General features: G+C 33.6%; 1 protein-coding gene across 4 annotated transcripts in view; it reads right to left on the reverse strand.

Annotated features, from left to right (window-relative positions):
* USP34 (ubiquitin specific peptidase 34) overlaps nucleotides 1-17,209 on the reverse strand; it is a 184,342-nt gene that overhangs the window by 40,504 nt on the left and 126,629 nt on the right. For all 4 annotated transcript variants that reach the window (XM_081155772.1, XM_081155773.1, XM_081155774.1 and 1 more), the window contains 14 exons: nucleotides 16,173-16,238; nucleotides 15,116-15,262; nucleotides 14,967-15,023; nucleotides 14,794-14,871; nucleotides 14,334-14,428; nucleotides 10,881-11,053; nucleotides 7,872-8,025; nucleotides 6,672-6,750; nucleotides 5,419-5,472; nucleotides 5,088-5,183; nucleotides 1,477-1,541; nucleotides 1,122-1,197; nucleotides 987-1,034; nucleotides 811-876 (listed from right to left, as the gene is read on the reverse strand). In XM_081155772.1, the coding sequence (XP_081011898.1) occupies nucleotides 811-876; nucleotides 987-1,034; nucleotides 1,122-1,197; nucleotides 1,477-1,541; nucleotides 5,088-5,183; nucleotides 5,419-5,472; nucleotides 6,672-6,750; nucleotides 7,872-8,025; nucleotides 10,881-11,053; nucleotides 14,334-14,428; nucleotides 14,794-14,871; nucleotides 14,967-15,023; nucleotides 15,116-15,262; nucleotides 16,173-16,238 (1,254 nt within the window). The remainder of the gene's footprint in view (nucleotides 1-810; nucleotides 877-986; nucleotides 1,035-1,121; nucleotides 1,198-1,476; nucleotides 1,542-5,087; nucleotides 5,184-5,418; nucleotides 5,473-6,671; nucleotides 6,751-7,871; nucleotides 8,026-10,880; nucleotides 11,054-14,333; nucleotides 14,429-14,793; nucleotides 14,872-14,966; nucleotides 15,024-15,115; nucleotides 15,263-16,172; nucleotides 16,239-17,209) is intronic.

A 17,209-nucleotide genomic window follows, 5' to 3' on the forward strand; every position in this document is an offset into this window, starting at 1 on the left:
TGAAAAGAACATTTTTAAAGACAATTAGAGAAACCTGAACTCGTTTTACTGGATGTTAAGGAATCGCTTCTAATTTTATTAAGAGTGAATGAAATTATGCTATATATATTTTTAAAGTTCTCATCTATTACAGATACATATTGAGCTTAATGGATGTATGATATGGTATCTAAGTTTGCTTTAAAATATTTCAGCTGAGAAAAAGCATGGGGGGGGGCAGGGAGACACAAAAAAATCCCAGAAGAATTTATGTATCACTCAATTTCAATAAAAGAAATCTATTTTTGAGCATGCTTTGAAATGTTCATTAAGTTTCAAAAAGTTAAGCCTTTGTGTTAGAAAGTTTTAGATTTTCCTATTTCATCACTACAAGGAATAATTAGATGACCTTCCATATAAGAAAAAAAAAAAGTCTTCAACTAATTTCATCTACTGCATCCTATGCTGCTATCTCCCACTTCTTGGAAGTTTATAAGACTTGCATTCCCAGGAAGGTTTACACCACTTTGGAAGCTAATAAAGAATGATAAATGGCCCTGGCTGGTGTGGTTCAGTTGGTTGGAGAATCATCCAGTATACTAAGGCTGTGGGTATCATCCCTAGTCGAGGTACATATGGAAGGCAACCAATCAATGTTCTCTCTCACATCGATGTTTCTCTCCCCCCACCTTCCCACTCTCTCTGAAAAAAAAAAAAGCAGTGGAAAAAATATCCTAGGGTGAGGATTAAAATAATAATAATAATAAAAAAGAAAATATAACAAGAAGTGAATCTTAAACTATGCATTGTTGGTTGAATTATTCATCTCACCTCACAAGCTGCTTGACTATTATTAAACTGTTTGGTCAACAATTCAATCCACTGAAGCATCGTGGGCTAAAAAACAAATAAAAAAGGAAAGTCACTGAAGGCATAAGGATTTCTCAGCTAAAGATAATGAGAACCATAAGATATCAAATCACAAAAATGCACAAAATAAAACATACCTTTTCTTTTGAATGAATAAATGTCTCTAGGACAAAGGAGGTGCTTAACTGTAAAGAAAGATGAAATTAAGCAAAAAAGACTTAATTATTTTAAAGTAGTCATTTTGAAAAAGTTATCTAAGGCTTATATATTACCTTTGCAGTCATTAGAGACACAGCTTTAGGATCTGGTAATGTACTGGGAATACAACTACACAACTGCCACATAAACCTAGAATTTAAAAACAGTAAGTTGAAATTCTTACAGAAAAAAAAATGTAAACATGTAACAAAAAAAAAACCTATTACTGGGGGCTGCAGAAGAAGGTAAAGGGGGGATAAATGGTGACGGAAGGAGACTGGACTTTTGGGTGGTGAACACATAATAAAATAAACAAATGATATATTATAGAATTGTAACCTGAATGCTATATAATTTTACTAACCAATGTCACCCCAATAAATTCAATAAAAAATTTTAAAAATCTATTACTAAATTTACCAAACTTACCCAAAATATGTATGTTCAAAAATATTTTTATCTTGAAGAAACTGCATGTTATCATGCCAAATCCACTAAAAAAAAAAAAGTTAACATCACACATTAGAAACCATTTGCTTTACGACATTTTACCAATATTTTAGAAACAAAACCGCCCAAATACATTCACTTAAAATTCATGTTGATTTCCCCCCAGGTATATGGAACATGAAAGTACTGTAAGTTACTTTAAGTTTACCTGATCCAAATTATCATTATATATCTGGCTACCTCAAGTGATTGTTAAAAAATGTATTTATAGAGATTTTGAAAGAACTCTGAAATCTCATCTGCCTGAAGAACAAATATATAAATTAATTAAATTATGTCATATTACATTTTGGTAAGAATAGGTTATGAGAGAAAGGTTTGTTTAAAAACTGGCAAAAACACCTTTAATTCAGGTTGGCAGGCCTATATGAGTTCATTTCCGTTTACTCTATAAAAATCAGGAAAAATTATTGTTTGACATTAGTCCCATAGACTGCTTTGCTCTCTTTAGTTTTTATGTTCCTTCATCTCTTTGAATACTCTAAACATGCTCTAAGTCACTGTCGGGCAATTCTATAACATTATTTTTATCTGGAACAAATTTATTATCTGATAATTGATATTACTGGCTATCTTTATCTCCCTAAAGATTTTCAACTACCTCTACTTACCCCGCAGCCCCTACTACTCCAGAACCAGGTTTTATAATCACATATTAGAGCTCTTGCTCTACATTATATTTAGAAAATCATAGACCTAGTCATTGAATCGCCTTGCTTCAGAGTTCTTGGTCCTCTAGTATTTCTAGGCATACAGCTTTCTATAAAGATTTAGTCACAGAGAGAGTTTGACAGCATTCATTCATCCCACTCAATTCAGCGACTTTTCACTGAGCCCTATTCCAAGCTTCTTGCTTTTAGCTAGGAACTGTCTCCTTTAACCCACAAATGCTGAACCTTTGGCCACCATTATCTGCTTTGGACCTAAAGTCTGGCAGTCCCATGATTTCCACCAGACTTACTGCTTTTAATGCTGTTCCATTTCTGTTATGTAGAAATATTCATCCTGGTGTTTTGTTTTTAATATATTTTTATTTCAGAGAGAGGAAGGAAGAGGGAGAGATAGAAACATCAATGGTGAGAGTCTTTGATCAGCTGCCTGACTGGTTGCCTCTTGCATGCCGCCTGCTGAGGATCGAGCCTGCAACCCAAGCATGTGCCCTGACTGGGAATCGAACCTTGATCTCCTGGCCATAGGTCAATGCTCAACCGCTGAGCCATGATGGCCAGGCTCATCTTGTTTTTTGATTGTTCTTTTTGCCTTGTATCAATACAATGTACATGGAGCCAACTGGGTGTGACTAACTGTGAAACTACTGTACTACACTGATCAGAAAGAACTTTAAGTGTTTTCTATATATACAACCAACTTCATCTTGGACCACTTTTCCTTGCATTTATTAATCATCATAGCCACAGAGGTCACCTTTCAGTGCCAAAAACATGCCAGCAAACTCTATCCTTCCTCAGGAGTCTGTATGTAACGTTCTCTTTGCCTGGGGTACTCTTCACATGATTAACTCCTCACTAACTTTCAAACTGAAGTTGAAGGTCACATTTCCTGATCACCTTCCCCATCACTCCTGATTCAACTACCCTTTTCTGAGCACTCTACTTGTTTTATCTGTAACAGTCACACAATTTATGATGTTTGTTTACTTATTTTAGGGTTCTAAACTTTTCTTTTTACCTCCTGGTAAAGTCTGCTACTAGCTATATTTTAACTATACAAATCTAAAAACCCAGATTCCAGTATATATCTAAAATCTATATTAATGTTAAGTAATATTATTATATTTTTACTTAATTTTTTAGTAAAATGTATGTGTAAACATTTTAAATTAATAAGCTGAAAGAAACAATGATAGGAAAAAATGGTTGGTTTAGGTCTGCAATTAAGAATATTCTAACGCAGTTCAGTTTATTTTTCTTGCCATTACTACAATAAAGCAAACGTCTGGGATTCCTTTTTGTCACAACATAAATTAGTGCTTCTCAAAGAATGGTTCAGGTAGCTGTGGGTGTCCCTGTGACATTTATAGGGTGTCTGTAAGCTCCTAAGCACAATGGAGTTTTCCAGAGGTTAAATGATGAGATCACAATATGCAAAAATACACAAGCTGTTATGAGATACAAGCTATCTTGCATTAAATCAGATATTAAAGAGATTTGCAAAAATGTAAAACAGGGGCACTTTTCTCACTGAATGGTACTGCTCTGAAAAATATTTCACAATAATTAGCTTGCCCTAATTCCACCAACCACTTTACCTTTCATATTTTTCTTCATGTTACTAATAATTTTTCCACTTACTTTAATCTCATTCACTTTATATTAGCATGCCATGTTATTTTTAAATGAATTAATACAAAATTTAAAACTTTGCTTTAATTTCTAATATGGTAAACATTGATATAACCACATTAAAATTTGTATTTTTTTTAAAACTCTAAGGTTCTCAATAATTTTTAAGAATATAAAGGCATTTGAGAACCTATTGATATAAATGAGTATTTTATTTCACAAATGGGCTGGCTGTCATTAAATACTATTGAGTAAAAAAAAAAAAAAAAAAAATTATTGAGTCCTCATGTAGAACAAGTTCTACATTTGCCTGAATCCCTTGGGAGCATAAAGTCTTGCACATAATAGTGATTCTAATCTATTTAATTTTCATTATGATGGTGGTTGAAATTACTATACAAACAGGTGAGTTGAATGGCCTAAAATGTAGCAAAGAATCTACTTTTTCTGGTAAATCCAATACAAGGGATTAAAGACAATATTTTTGGCTTTTTATCAATAACATTATGGGTAAGCAAGATACTAGTTTACAGCATTTGTCTGGGGGAACAAAATACACTCAGTTTTAAGGCTTGACCACACAGTGCAAATATAAACAAATCAATTAGATAGTAAAAACTGAATTGTCCAGATAGATGAGTATTTTTTCAGGTATACCTTTCTGGAGATTTATTTTTTGTACTTTTGGCTGACTCGCTGAGTTTCTAAGATTGACATAACACACAATGAGTGATGAGTACTTTTTATAAATCTTAAAACATTAAAGTAACATTACCACTTATTACATTATAAAACAAAGAAAGCCTCAAATCAGACACACTTTAATATAAAAAATACGTATTTCAAATGCATTTCAAACACACATACACTGTATACTTGTGTGTAACAAAGCATAAGAGAACACTTGCAATCCTCCTATCACCAGTAAGAACATTATCAACCATACAAGTTACCTGTGAGCTTGCTGTAATTTCATCAACCATTTTATCTTTCTTATTTTTCTTCAATGTTACTAATAATTTCCCACTCCCTTTAATCTCATTCACTTTACGTTCACCTGTTATATGTCAGTATTACCAAAAGTATTTGTATATAGTGTTAACATCTACCCTGGATTATAGATACTAATGATGTCATAGCCTATTCTTATATCACAGTACTATTATTACTTGCAAAAATACTTAAAACATGCTTTCAAATTGTCACTAAAGTTAAATTAGTTTATACCTCAAGTAATTCTGATGAAACATCAAATTTGTATTCTTTCCCATTTTCTTCCTCTGGTTCCATGCGTTTGTAAAACAGCATATACGCACTGTGTGTCTTTAAGAGGAAAAAAAGTATATTTTCACTTTGACAAAATATAACTATAAAAGTAGGCAACATGTGAAGCCTCGGGGGGAGGGGTGTTCAGGGTGGAGAGAATCAATGGGAGAATAAGGCGGACACTGGTAATACTTTCAACAATAAAGATAAATTAAAACATAAAAATAAATAAAAAGTAGGCAACATGGAAAAAAGAAAACAATGTAAAATCATACATGAAAGAAATGGTTACCTTTTCAAAAGAGAAATCCATAAATTTATCTGTAACAGAATCGTACGTCTTGGTCTGTTTTAAAAAACAAGTTTCCTTCTTTAGAAAATGGGTATACTCAGCTATATTTAAATATAAAGTATTTCAAAAAAGCTATTTAATACCATGCAGTAACTTCATAAACAGTTTCCAAACAGCATTACATTTATAAAAATCCTTGACAGAAGTATACTAAAAAGTGAAGATTCAAAACATATTTTAAGGTACTTTACCATAAAATATATAAAGAGAAAATAAAATGGCCTTTCAATTTAAAAACATCTTTTAGAAGAGCTTTTTGCAATATTTACTTTTACTTTTTTTTTTTTTGAGGAAATATCCTGGGAATAACATTTAGCGATGCAATCAGTTTAGTGATAGCTTCAGTGGTAACTCATTATTTACTTCCTTCTTTTACCCATTTCCAAAGTGTTAGCAATTTTCCTACTTTTCCTTTTCTATTCAGAATAGTATATAAGAACACCAAAGATCAATAAAAAGTCCTTCATTAAAATCCAAAATGTGAACAGTTATTTCACAATAAACATGGCTATCGAAGTGAAAAACTGGTTTATCTGGGCTTACCTGTGAAATGGAAATGACTATTAAATACCTGACTCATGAGAATCAACAGGGTATTTTAAGAGTTTTCAGAAAATTGGTAGTAGGACAAACTGCCTATGAAGAGTGAAATTACACTACTACTCTAACCTAAGTGTCTTTTCTTTTATCTTACTGCTAATTATGTAACAGATAAGCTATTCTTTTTCTATCTTGTCACTTGTAATAACCAGGCTGCTACTGCTTTACAAAAGGCACTGAATGAATAATTCTTTAAAGTTCAGCTCAATCCAACTTCCTTGTCAAAATGTGTTCATATTAAGTTAATAAAGAGTAATTTCTTTTGGCATTAATCCCAAAGCATTAAGAAAGCAACTTATTCAATCATAATGTCTCATGGCAAGGTAACTGAATTCCTACACTATTATTTAATTTTCAATTTTAAGTCTTAACCTTCTTAATCAGTTGAAGGCAAAAATAGTAATTTTTAAAATATTTCCTAGTGTCTATCATACATTCCAAACATACTGAAGTTCCAATAAATATCAGCAGAATAAAATTTAGATTTAATCACAGTAATTAAAAGAAAGTTAAGTGATTCTGCTATTGGATTTTAGGATACTGAAAAGCATGTGAAAGTCACAAACTATTTCTAATTTCTGAATAAAACTTACTGTCATCTCTCCACCAAAACACTCAGAGGCAAGTTGAGCAGAATCAAAAGGTTTTACCTCAGCATCATTAAAAAGATACCTAAGAGAGAGCACATAGTGTTGATAAAGTATATAGGTACTGAATATCTATTATGTCTTTTTAAAAAAATATTTAGGCTATATACTGATATATTATAAATAACTACCAAACTATTATTAATATGAGGTAAATTCTAACTAAGCTCTTTTGACAACTCTAATCCACTAGAAACTGGTAATATAATTTTATGACAGTCATAACCACCCTAAAATTTGACAGATTCATTTATAACCTAGAAGCAACAGGAGTCTGTAAAAACAATAAAAAGTTTGCATAAATGTAACACGTAAAGCCACTGGACAGAAAAATATTAAGAGATGGAAGAACTTCCAAAGATAAAGATGCCATTTTAAAATTTATGATAAAAAAGATTCAAAGTGTATTTATGGAAATATATTCAAATGAAAAAAAGGTAAGGATATCATGGACATGATGGCTTAAAAGAGTGAGAAATAGTTGACAAAACTTTTCTGCTAACTGCAGATCAATGTACCAATGTAAATATTCAAAGCAATATCCTCAGCAATTAGAACACTGCCTAGCACAGATAATAGTCTCTCTGTACACGGGACTCTACCTAACAGCATCTGAAGACATTTGAAGACCAAAAAATAGTTATCAAAGAACTGATTTAATGACTTCCAATCATTAACTTGATATAAAATGATAAAAAAGAATGTGTGTTGAAAGAGAAAGCAAAGGTGAAGAGAGTGGAGCATGAAGGTTAATTTCTAACTAGAATATATAAGAACTTTGTGGCCACCCTATAGGAGGTTTCAATAAACAATAGCTCTTGAATGAGTGAACACAGGTAAGATTTGGAAGGTGCAATATTTTCCATGAATATAAAGTTGCGTGCAAAATTTCGTGTGTTCATTTTTTTCTCAGGAAAGCATTCATAAAATTCTCAAAATAGTCTAGAGATCCATAAAGTTTAAGAATAACTGATTCATACTGTCTTTTGAAAGTCACTTTCATTTAAAAATTTTGTCTAACCACTTTCCTAAATTTACAGAGTTTTTAGAAAACTAAAATCAGAAAACATATCTGAAGAGAAAACTACCATAAGCTTATACTTAAAATTTTTTTTTTTAAATCCCAAAAAAATATTTAAAACTCACCATTTATTGTTTTTATAAGCATGTGGATTGACTATATCTCTGATGAAGCTATAATAGTGCCCACCATCTGCTGTTCCTGTGTGAACAGTCACTCCTATCAAGTCATACTCATAGCTCTCTGTGTCTTTTGAATGATCACTGACTTCCTTAAAACCTGAAATGATTTACATAAAATAATGGCAATAATTTTGAAAACTGCACACAGTGACATCTTAGAATCACTTTATATATTTTATGTACATAAACAGGTACAGATACTTTATATATTAAAATAGGTACAAAACAACTGCATTTGCTAGTCATTCACCATCCACAGCCTAAAATTTTAAGGAACATTTATACAAATCATTGGAAAAACAAACACGTGTTAGTACATAACTATGGATAACTACAACATAATACATAAAACAAAGTATGCTCTTTTTGTTTAATTTGGCTATTTCTTTTGAAATAGAGAAACATGAATGAAGATTTTGTACTATATTAGGAGCAGGCAAACACAAGATCTGAAAGGGCATTAACATATTTATGTCTTTTAGTCTCATGTGAAGGGAAATGGGAGCACTGTACTGGTAGCATGCTTCCAACAATCAGTTAATAGGAAGCACTCTGTATTAGGAGCTTTATGTAGACAGAAACAAAAATAAAAGATATATTTCCCACCCATAAAGATTTAAATTTGAGAGGTATTAAATATACTAAGGAAAAAACTTCAGAATGGTGTAACAAGTTTAAAGAAGATGGATGATTTATGATCTACATTCTCAGCATCATAAAGAAAGGAAAAAGTATAGTAGACCCTCCATATCCACAGGTATCACATTTGCAGATTCAATCAAAGGCAGACCTAAAACAGTATTTTGGATCCACAGTCAGGAATCTGCAGATGTCAAGGGCTGACTGTATGCACTGTTCTAAGCCATTTTATATAAAGGACTTGAGCATCCATGTATTTTGGTATCTGCAGGGGTCCTGGAATCAACTCTCAGAGGATACCAAGCAACAACTGCATTAATCAGAAGCAAGTAAGAAAGAGCAGATTTGGTTAACTTGAGTGCAATCTAAACTAGAAAGTGAAGTAACAATTAGGTGGAGAGGAAAAAATGACTGACAGTGTCAAAGCAGTGGCTGAGGAGTTGAATGTGCTAGGGTCTGACCTGTGGCCTAACAAACCCTTTATCTTCACGTAAGTTTCTGCTACTTCCATCCATGGAAGCATAATAAAAAGTACAATGAAGCATAGTTCCTGTGCAGTCTTGCTATAATTTCATAAATGGTTTGAAAAGAGTTCTAAAAAGTAGGATGTATATATACAATACCCACTTCTTAACTTCACCTGTATTTTTAAACTTATCATCTCTACTGGTTCATTTCCTGCAATTTCTAAATATACTCAAATTCTAACTGTAAAATTCCCTCTCATAACTCCATATTCCTTCATAGCTACAGTCACCATTTTCTCTCCTCTCTTCAAATAAGGAATATGTTCTTCTCTTGAAAGAATACCCTACACTCGTTGTTCACACCTCTCATTTAGTCAGAGTAAAACATTTACTGAATGCTCAGTAAGTGCCAGGCAATAGAGTATTAAGAGCAAATCATTGTTCTTTTTCCTAAATCTTATAGTAACTTCTTTAAACCTTAAAATTTTAAATCAGCAGAACTTTTTATACAAAGAAAACACTGTCAGGCCCTTAATATGTAAAACAAAACTTCTCTGGCTAAAGAATGGAAAAGGCCCTGGACCTGTTTTGCTTTCTTCTCTCATTATTTCCATTCTGCACTTCTGTGGTCCTTGAGGCACATACAAAGAAGTTTGAAAATCACTGGTCTTATGGAAGTAATAACAATTTGGAGGTAACTACTTATGAACCAAGAGCCATCCATCTCTGACTCACTGCAACCTGCCTTCCTACTGCAACACCCAAATGAAATTGCTCTGATAAAGACAACCAAAAATCTCCCACATGATAAGATTATGTTTCATTATGTTCTTACTGAAACTATTCCTTCTGTTTAGCATCCAATAATTCTGACCACATTCCCTTTCTTGAGATCCTGAAATACTGACCCCCTTATTCAACTAGCTGATCCAAGCAGAAACCTGAGTCATTCTTGACTTTTCCTCCTCCCTCTAGTAGCAGACTGACTAAAATATAATCTTTATAGGGGGAGACACTTTGTTCTTTTTTGTCACTATAATCCCATTACTACAAGAATAGCAAATTACATAGCAGGCAGATGTTCAATAACTTTGTTGGATTCATTTATTCATTCAGTCACTGAGGCCTGTGAACTGTATCTCTACACACCTCTCCTCCAATCTTACTGGTGTGCTTTCTCATCTAAGTTACCACCTCTGTAGTTTAAAATGGTGTCCCCACATCCTTTTCATCATCCTCTGATCCATTTTGATTGCTGTAGTCAGATTAACCTTTTCCAGATCCCACCTGGTTCCCATCTCAGTTCCCTGCTTAAAATTTTCCAATGGTTTCGCACTAAATAAAGATCAAAATTATTAACATGACCTACCAAAAAAATGATCTGGCCACTGCCTTTTGCCCATCTCCTCATCCCCAACCACCACCCACCAAAGAGCTTATCCATTCCTCTCAATCTAGCTCTTACTCAAGCTCTGCTTAAATGTCACCTTCTCACAAAAGCCCTCCTTGATTCCCCTAGATATGTAATACATTCACGGTCCTATTTGACAACACATCATATTCGTAATTTCTTGTTCAATATGACTTGCCTACTAAACTTAAGTTCTACAAGGGCAGGGACATTTATCTTGTTCACTACAGTGTCCCCGATGCTTAGAAGAGTGCCTAGAACATAGTTCTAGTAAATATTAAATATTTACTTGGTAATTGACTGAACATGCCACACTGTCTTTAAAAATATTCTTCTAAGAGTCAATTTCATTTTGTTAAATATGTAGTTGATTACCACTTTACAATTATAACTATCTTGTTATAGAGACTTACAATAAAAGAGATGGAAAATTACCTTCTTTCCTGTCACTCTTTCCCATAAGAAAATCTTCTGTATAGGGTGTCATATCCAAACGTAATGGGAAGGAAAAATGTGTGTTCACTTTCTCTTTCATCATTGTTACCATATTGAATGTATACCTCATAGTATTAAAACTCAGAATGCGAGGCAATTTCTTAAAACATGCCCTGAAAGAGAAAACAAACTTTTGTTAAAAATTCTCTCAAAAGTACTTCAATCATGTTAACAGGGGGACATATACAGATACGTCCTCTTACATGACTTTTTTCATTCTAAAAGGGCTTTCCTGTGTCTAGATTTAAAAAAATAAATGAAAAATTACAGTAGACTGTGATAACATGATGAAGATATATAAAGGTGCTATGAAAGCAGAGGAGAGAGTCACATCATACTTCAAAGGCAAGGAGGTCTTTGGTTCAGTTTTCTTTTCCACCTTAAACAATAGGGTTTGAAGTATTTATTTCGGTGAACTAGAATTGCGGAGTCCCTGTATCATTTACTAGATGTATGAACCTAAACAAGTTAACCTCTCTGAGCTTAATTCCTGATTTGTAAAATGGAGATTAAAGTGGCTATTCCCTATAACTTTTAGAACACTGCCTGGCAAATATTATTCAATATGTGCTGCCCGATAGTACAACAATCACAGCAGTACCAGGAGCAAGTCAACCTGTTACCTAAATCATCATTGTCATCTTTATTTTAATCCTCACCCAAGGATATTTTTTCCATTGCTTTTCAGAGTGGAAAGGGGAGGGGGGGGAGGGAGGTGGGAAGGAGAGGGGAGAGACATGGAGAGAGAGAGAAACATCAATGACATCGATTGGTTGCCTCCCTCACTAGCCCCAAGGGGATCGAGCCTGCAACTGAGGTACATGCCCTTGGTCAGAACTGTTCACCCGCTGACACTCTAACCACTGAGCCAAACCAGCTAGGGCAGTTATCTAAATCTTATGGTTGACATATTGCTAGTCCAAGTTTAGAAAAAAAAACAATTTCAGTTTAAACAAAATATATATAAAAACATGGATTTATGAATAATGTTCATTTCAGGGAATAATGCTTCACTGTACACAGGATTCAAAAGAGACTTTTGTTTAAACCAAGAGCTCAGTTTTTTTGTTTTTTTAAAAAATTCAGGAAGGTGAAGAAGGTACAGGAAGGATATCATAAGCAAAGGGAATAACTAGTCTAAAAATTCATCATTCCTGCCTGGCCCGGTGTGGCTCAGCGGTTGAGCGTCGACCTAGGATCCAGGCTACCAGGGTTCGATTCCCTGTCAGGGCACATGCCTGGGTTGTGTGCTCCATCCCCCAGTCGGGGGCGTGCAGGAGGCAGCCGATCAATGACTCTCTCATCATTGATGTTTTTATCTCTTTCTCTCCCTCTCCTTTCCTCTCTCTGAAATCAATATATTTTTTTAAAAAAAAATTTTTTTTAATTCATCATTACTGATTACTTAGAACTAGCAAAAGATAAGGTTACAAAAGTATAAAGGAGTTAAATGATGAAGGGTCTGTGTGTAATGTTAAGAATGTGAACTTTATCCTGAAAGCTAAAATTCACTAACAGACCTGTGGTGGGCAGTGGAACCGGGCACTGAGTCAGAGGATAAAATAAACATTTGAAAAGATGAGAATTTATGTTATAAGACCTATTAAATCTATGAGACACACAAGTAAGACAGTTGTAAGAGCACAGCACAGCACTTCGAATTAGGCAAGATAATTTGGGAATCATTAGCATGTCAGCAGAGATTAATGTTATGGTGGTAGGTAAAATTATTCAGGAAAGAATGAATAAATTGAAAAACTAGAGGTTTAAAAACAGAGCAGAATATGATCCTTAGCCCATTTCTGTTGACCATTTACTATGTTATTACAGACATCTAAAGTATAAGAGTACAAAAGACTGCATAACACTTTGCCTGGGAAAGATGAGACAGTATTAAAAAAAAAAAAAGCATACCACAACAGTAGAATCATATTAGCCAAAAAAGGGAAATGTTCCAAGAAGCAGATTATTAAGAATGACAGACTTATTCAACAAGTTTATTTATTCAACCTAAAAAGAGGTTCTCCAAAGAACATGTCTCACTCTGTCAATTATCTCTGATTGACTCATTATATTCCTCCACAGTAAAAAACTTTTCACTGACACCATTCTGTATGAGTCCTTAACTCTTACCCTAATCCAACTCTTGTCAGATGAGTTTTCCTTCTTCCTGTAACTGCCTGCACAGCTATACTTTCATTTGAGTATGTCCACCTACAACCTTTCTCTTTTCCAACCAACTTGAACTCTGGAGATTGAGAAAATGAGTACCATTCCCTTCAAATACATATTTACCTGGAAAAATCTTCTATGAAGCACTTTGAAGCAATAGCTTTTCCTTCTCTGCCTTCAACATGCTCAGATCTATTTCACCTAGAAAACTCCTGTTTAATCCCAAAGCTCATTCTACATTCCATCTTCCTTGCTGACTTTTATTGTCAGACTTCTAAAATGATCTGTACTTGACACCACGTACCCTGAAAACCCTGCTTTTACAGCGACAACTTGACAAAACACACGAAGTACCTTTTTGAAACAAAACCCAAATGCTTTTTACTCAGCTGTCATCCTCCCCCCGCACCCCAATCTCTGCAAACTATATAAACTGAATATCATCTTCTTAAGATTCTCTTCCCTAGTTTATGGGTTACCATCTTATCTTGATTTTCTTTCTTTCCTGGCTTTGATTCTGTCACTTTTCCCTTTGCATGTTTAAGTTGGCTTAAGTCTCCGTCCTTTGCAATAGTTATATGTTCTTTCTCAGGCAGATGTTCTGATGCCTTCAACCAATTATGTAGATAATCCCAAAATCTAGATATTATTTGATGTTACTATATATTACCAATCTTGGTTTCTATTACTGGTCAGTGCAAATCACCAACCTGAATGATTCAAGCTGGCCTACAACATCATTTCTATTTCTTTGCCTTTTTCCTAGCAACTAACTGTATAAGATGCTCTTTCAATCTAATTTCTATTTGTCATTCAATATTCACTTGTAGAACTGAAACATCTTTACCCAACTACTCTGTCCTAAACTGGCCATCTTATAGCTGGGCTCTGAAGAAAAAACTCTCTCATTATAGAGATTCAGAGGATGTCTTAAGTTCATGAGTAGACTCTTTACCATGCTCCACTAAATGCACAGCAGAGAACTAAGCAATCAGACAGACCTTGGTAAATATCTGATTAATTAAAAGGGAAATAAAACCTGAAATATCTGAAGGTGCTTTAAAGTATACTTCAGTAACTGAATAAAAAGCTAATATATGAGAATGAGCTCCAAGCAGATGACCTTTACCTTAACCAGGTAATTTTAATTTATAAACTAAGTTTGTTTTAATTCCATTTGATGATTATCAAAGTGATAAACATTACATTTCAAAAACATACCTTTTTTCAGCTCGTACTTTCTTCCCGCAATGAGAACAAGTATACATGTTGTCACCTTCTAACGTATCTTTAATAGTAACTTCATCAAGAGACTCCTATGTATAAAGCCACAGTTAAACGTTTCATATTATTGTTTGCAGTATGCAAAAATTAAAAAATAGTAATTATAATTTGGGCAGAATATACAGAGAACAAATTTTTTTTTAAAGTGAATTCTTAATTTCGGTAAAAAATGGTTTTCCCCTTATTGACAAAAATGCTCTATGAATCTTACTAAATTTTTCAAAAATGAAGTATTTAAATTTTGATTGGGTCAGCTTTGTGGTCTACCTTTCTTTCTTATCTGAGTACCACAGTATGAGAAAATAGATGAAAGTTAACTTTCAAGATGAGAAATATAAACCTGCTATATACAAATAGTTAAAAGAAGGAAAAGTCTAAAAATAGATACATTACTTACATAAATGTTCTTCATATCAGCCACTTGGCACCTCACAGTATAAAACTCTTCAGCTGTCTGACTAACGTGTTCACAATCCTGGTCAGTCAACAGTCAAAAATTAGTAATTTATTATAATAAGCTAAAATACACATTAAGATTTCTAAAAAGCAAAGAACAGGTAGAATACTTACCAAGGACACAACATTGTTTGTAATTACACCTCCAAACAAACTTTTGACAGTATTTTTCTTAAAAAACAACAACAAACAACAAAAGTCAGTAACTAAAGTTGGGCAAATCTCTACAAATGTCAGCAAAACTTCAGTATTCTGGTACTAACCAGTTCTGGAGACATTTCTTCAATTTTGGTAATTAGATCAGTAAAAAACTCTGTCATATCTTTCTGTTCGCCAGTATTCAGAGGCTGCTTATCCATGGTGTATGTTTTACAGAAGGGTCTAGGATTATATGCTTTGCACTCACTCTCCTGTAAAGGATAAGTGGGGTGGGAGTGGGAAAAGGGATTATAAAATAATCAAATAAAGAAACCTAAGTCTTGTGCTGGCTGTTGTGGCTCCGTGGTTAGAGCTTCGGCCCAAGCACCGAAGGGTTGAGGGTTTGATCCCAGTCAAGGGCATATACCTAGGTTGCAGGTTCAATCCCCAGCCACATCGGGGCATGTGCAGGAGGCAACCAATCAATGTGTCTCTCTCACATTGATGTGTTTCTCTCTCTCCCCCTCATCCTCCCTCCCTTGCACTGTCTCTAAAAATCAGTGGGGAAAAAAAATATCCTGGGGTGAGGATTAACAAAAAAAAAATTGAAAGGAGGAAGCAAAATATGTGTGATGCTGATGAACCTGGATACTATTCTGTTCATAATAAAGAATCACTGAAGAATTTTAAGCAGGGGAGTAATATTGTAAGATTTGCTTGTTTTAAAAAGATTGATTACTTTTATAGTTTTAGAAGTAAGAATTAAGAGGGAGAAAAAACAAATCTGTCAGAAAATTCTAAGCCTGGGTGGAGGAGGCTGTGACAGGAAAAAGGATTCTTCAAAGGACAATAATAGGATGTAAAGAACAGATATGGCTATTAAGAATACCAGTAAGGAACTAATTCAATCAAGACAAAGTCAATATAAATGAACTCTAATGTTTTCAGCTTTGGTCAGAGGGTATATCTAATGTTTTTTTTAAAAAATATTTTTATTGTTAAGAGTACTATAGATACATCCCCCGCCCAGACTTTTTTTCCTCCCCCTTGCCCCACCACTGCCCGGTTCCCGCCCTGCCCCAGGCCTTTACCACCCTATTGTCTGTGTTCATGGTCAATGCATACATGCATATAAGTTCTCTGGTTAATCTCCCACACCCAATACACAATTCTCAAACATACCATTAAATATGTAAACATTTTTTGAAGCTCCAGAAGAGTGGTCTTGTGCTTCATATCTTCTGAATACTGAAATTCAAAAGAAAACTTTCCATTAAAAGATAGTGATGGCAGTAAATTAGACATTTAGCAAAGAAAGTACTACAATATGCTTAACACTATCCATTTTCTTTCTTTTAGGTATGTCTAGAAAAAACAAAGACACAGTCTATTCTTTTTTTTTTAGCATTTAAAAATTGGAGTATTTTGTTCATTATAGAAATACAACCATCACTATTATGTAAGGAAACTGAATAAAGACATCTTTAAAAGGTCACTTTCCAGATTTACACTCATTTGGTGAAATGCTGATTTATATATTGATTTTCTAAGAATAGAAGACATCTTAGGTGTGCAACAAAACTTTTCCACAAAATAAAAAAATACATTAATAAATCACATCTTACCTTCATCTAGTCATATCTTTATTGTTCCTAAAATAGGTCCTTAACATTGCAGAGGAATACTGGCCAAGATCTTGAATAATCCTCTAAGTATTCAAATATCATTAACTAAGATTCAGGAATGTGGCTAGACTCATTTACTAGAGATTTAATCCTGAACATCAGCCTTACAAGTGAGTCTCACATGACAAGCATTTATTAGATATACTCTATCTCATTCAAATATTAAAGTAAACCTATTATCCTCATTACAAATTACTACCTGTCATAATTCTGAAGGTCTGATAGTCTCACAGAATAATAGGCCTCCCATATGCGAAAGCATACACTAGTTATTTGTGTTAAGTGCAAATAATATGGCTCTGTTATATAGGAGCCTATATTCAACTGAGGACACAAGATAAAGACACCAAAATTGTAATTTTTTATTAACTGCAATAAGAATTAAATAAAAGGAATCATCAAAATTGGAAAAAGAAATAACATATTACTGGTATATGGGAAGTTTAATATTCTATGAGAATAGTCATATTAAATGACATTTTCCTATATATCAGATCTAATATATGCAAATTATTAATTCAGAATACAAAAATG

The sequence above is a fragment of the Miniopterus schreibersii genome (assembly GCF_964146895.1).
Source record: "Miniopterus schreibersii genome assembly, chromosome: 13".
NCBI lineage: Eukaryota > Metazoa > Chordata > Mammalia > Chiroptera > Miniopteridae > Miniopterus > Miniopterus schreibersii.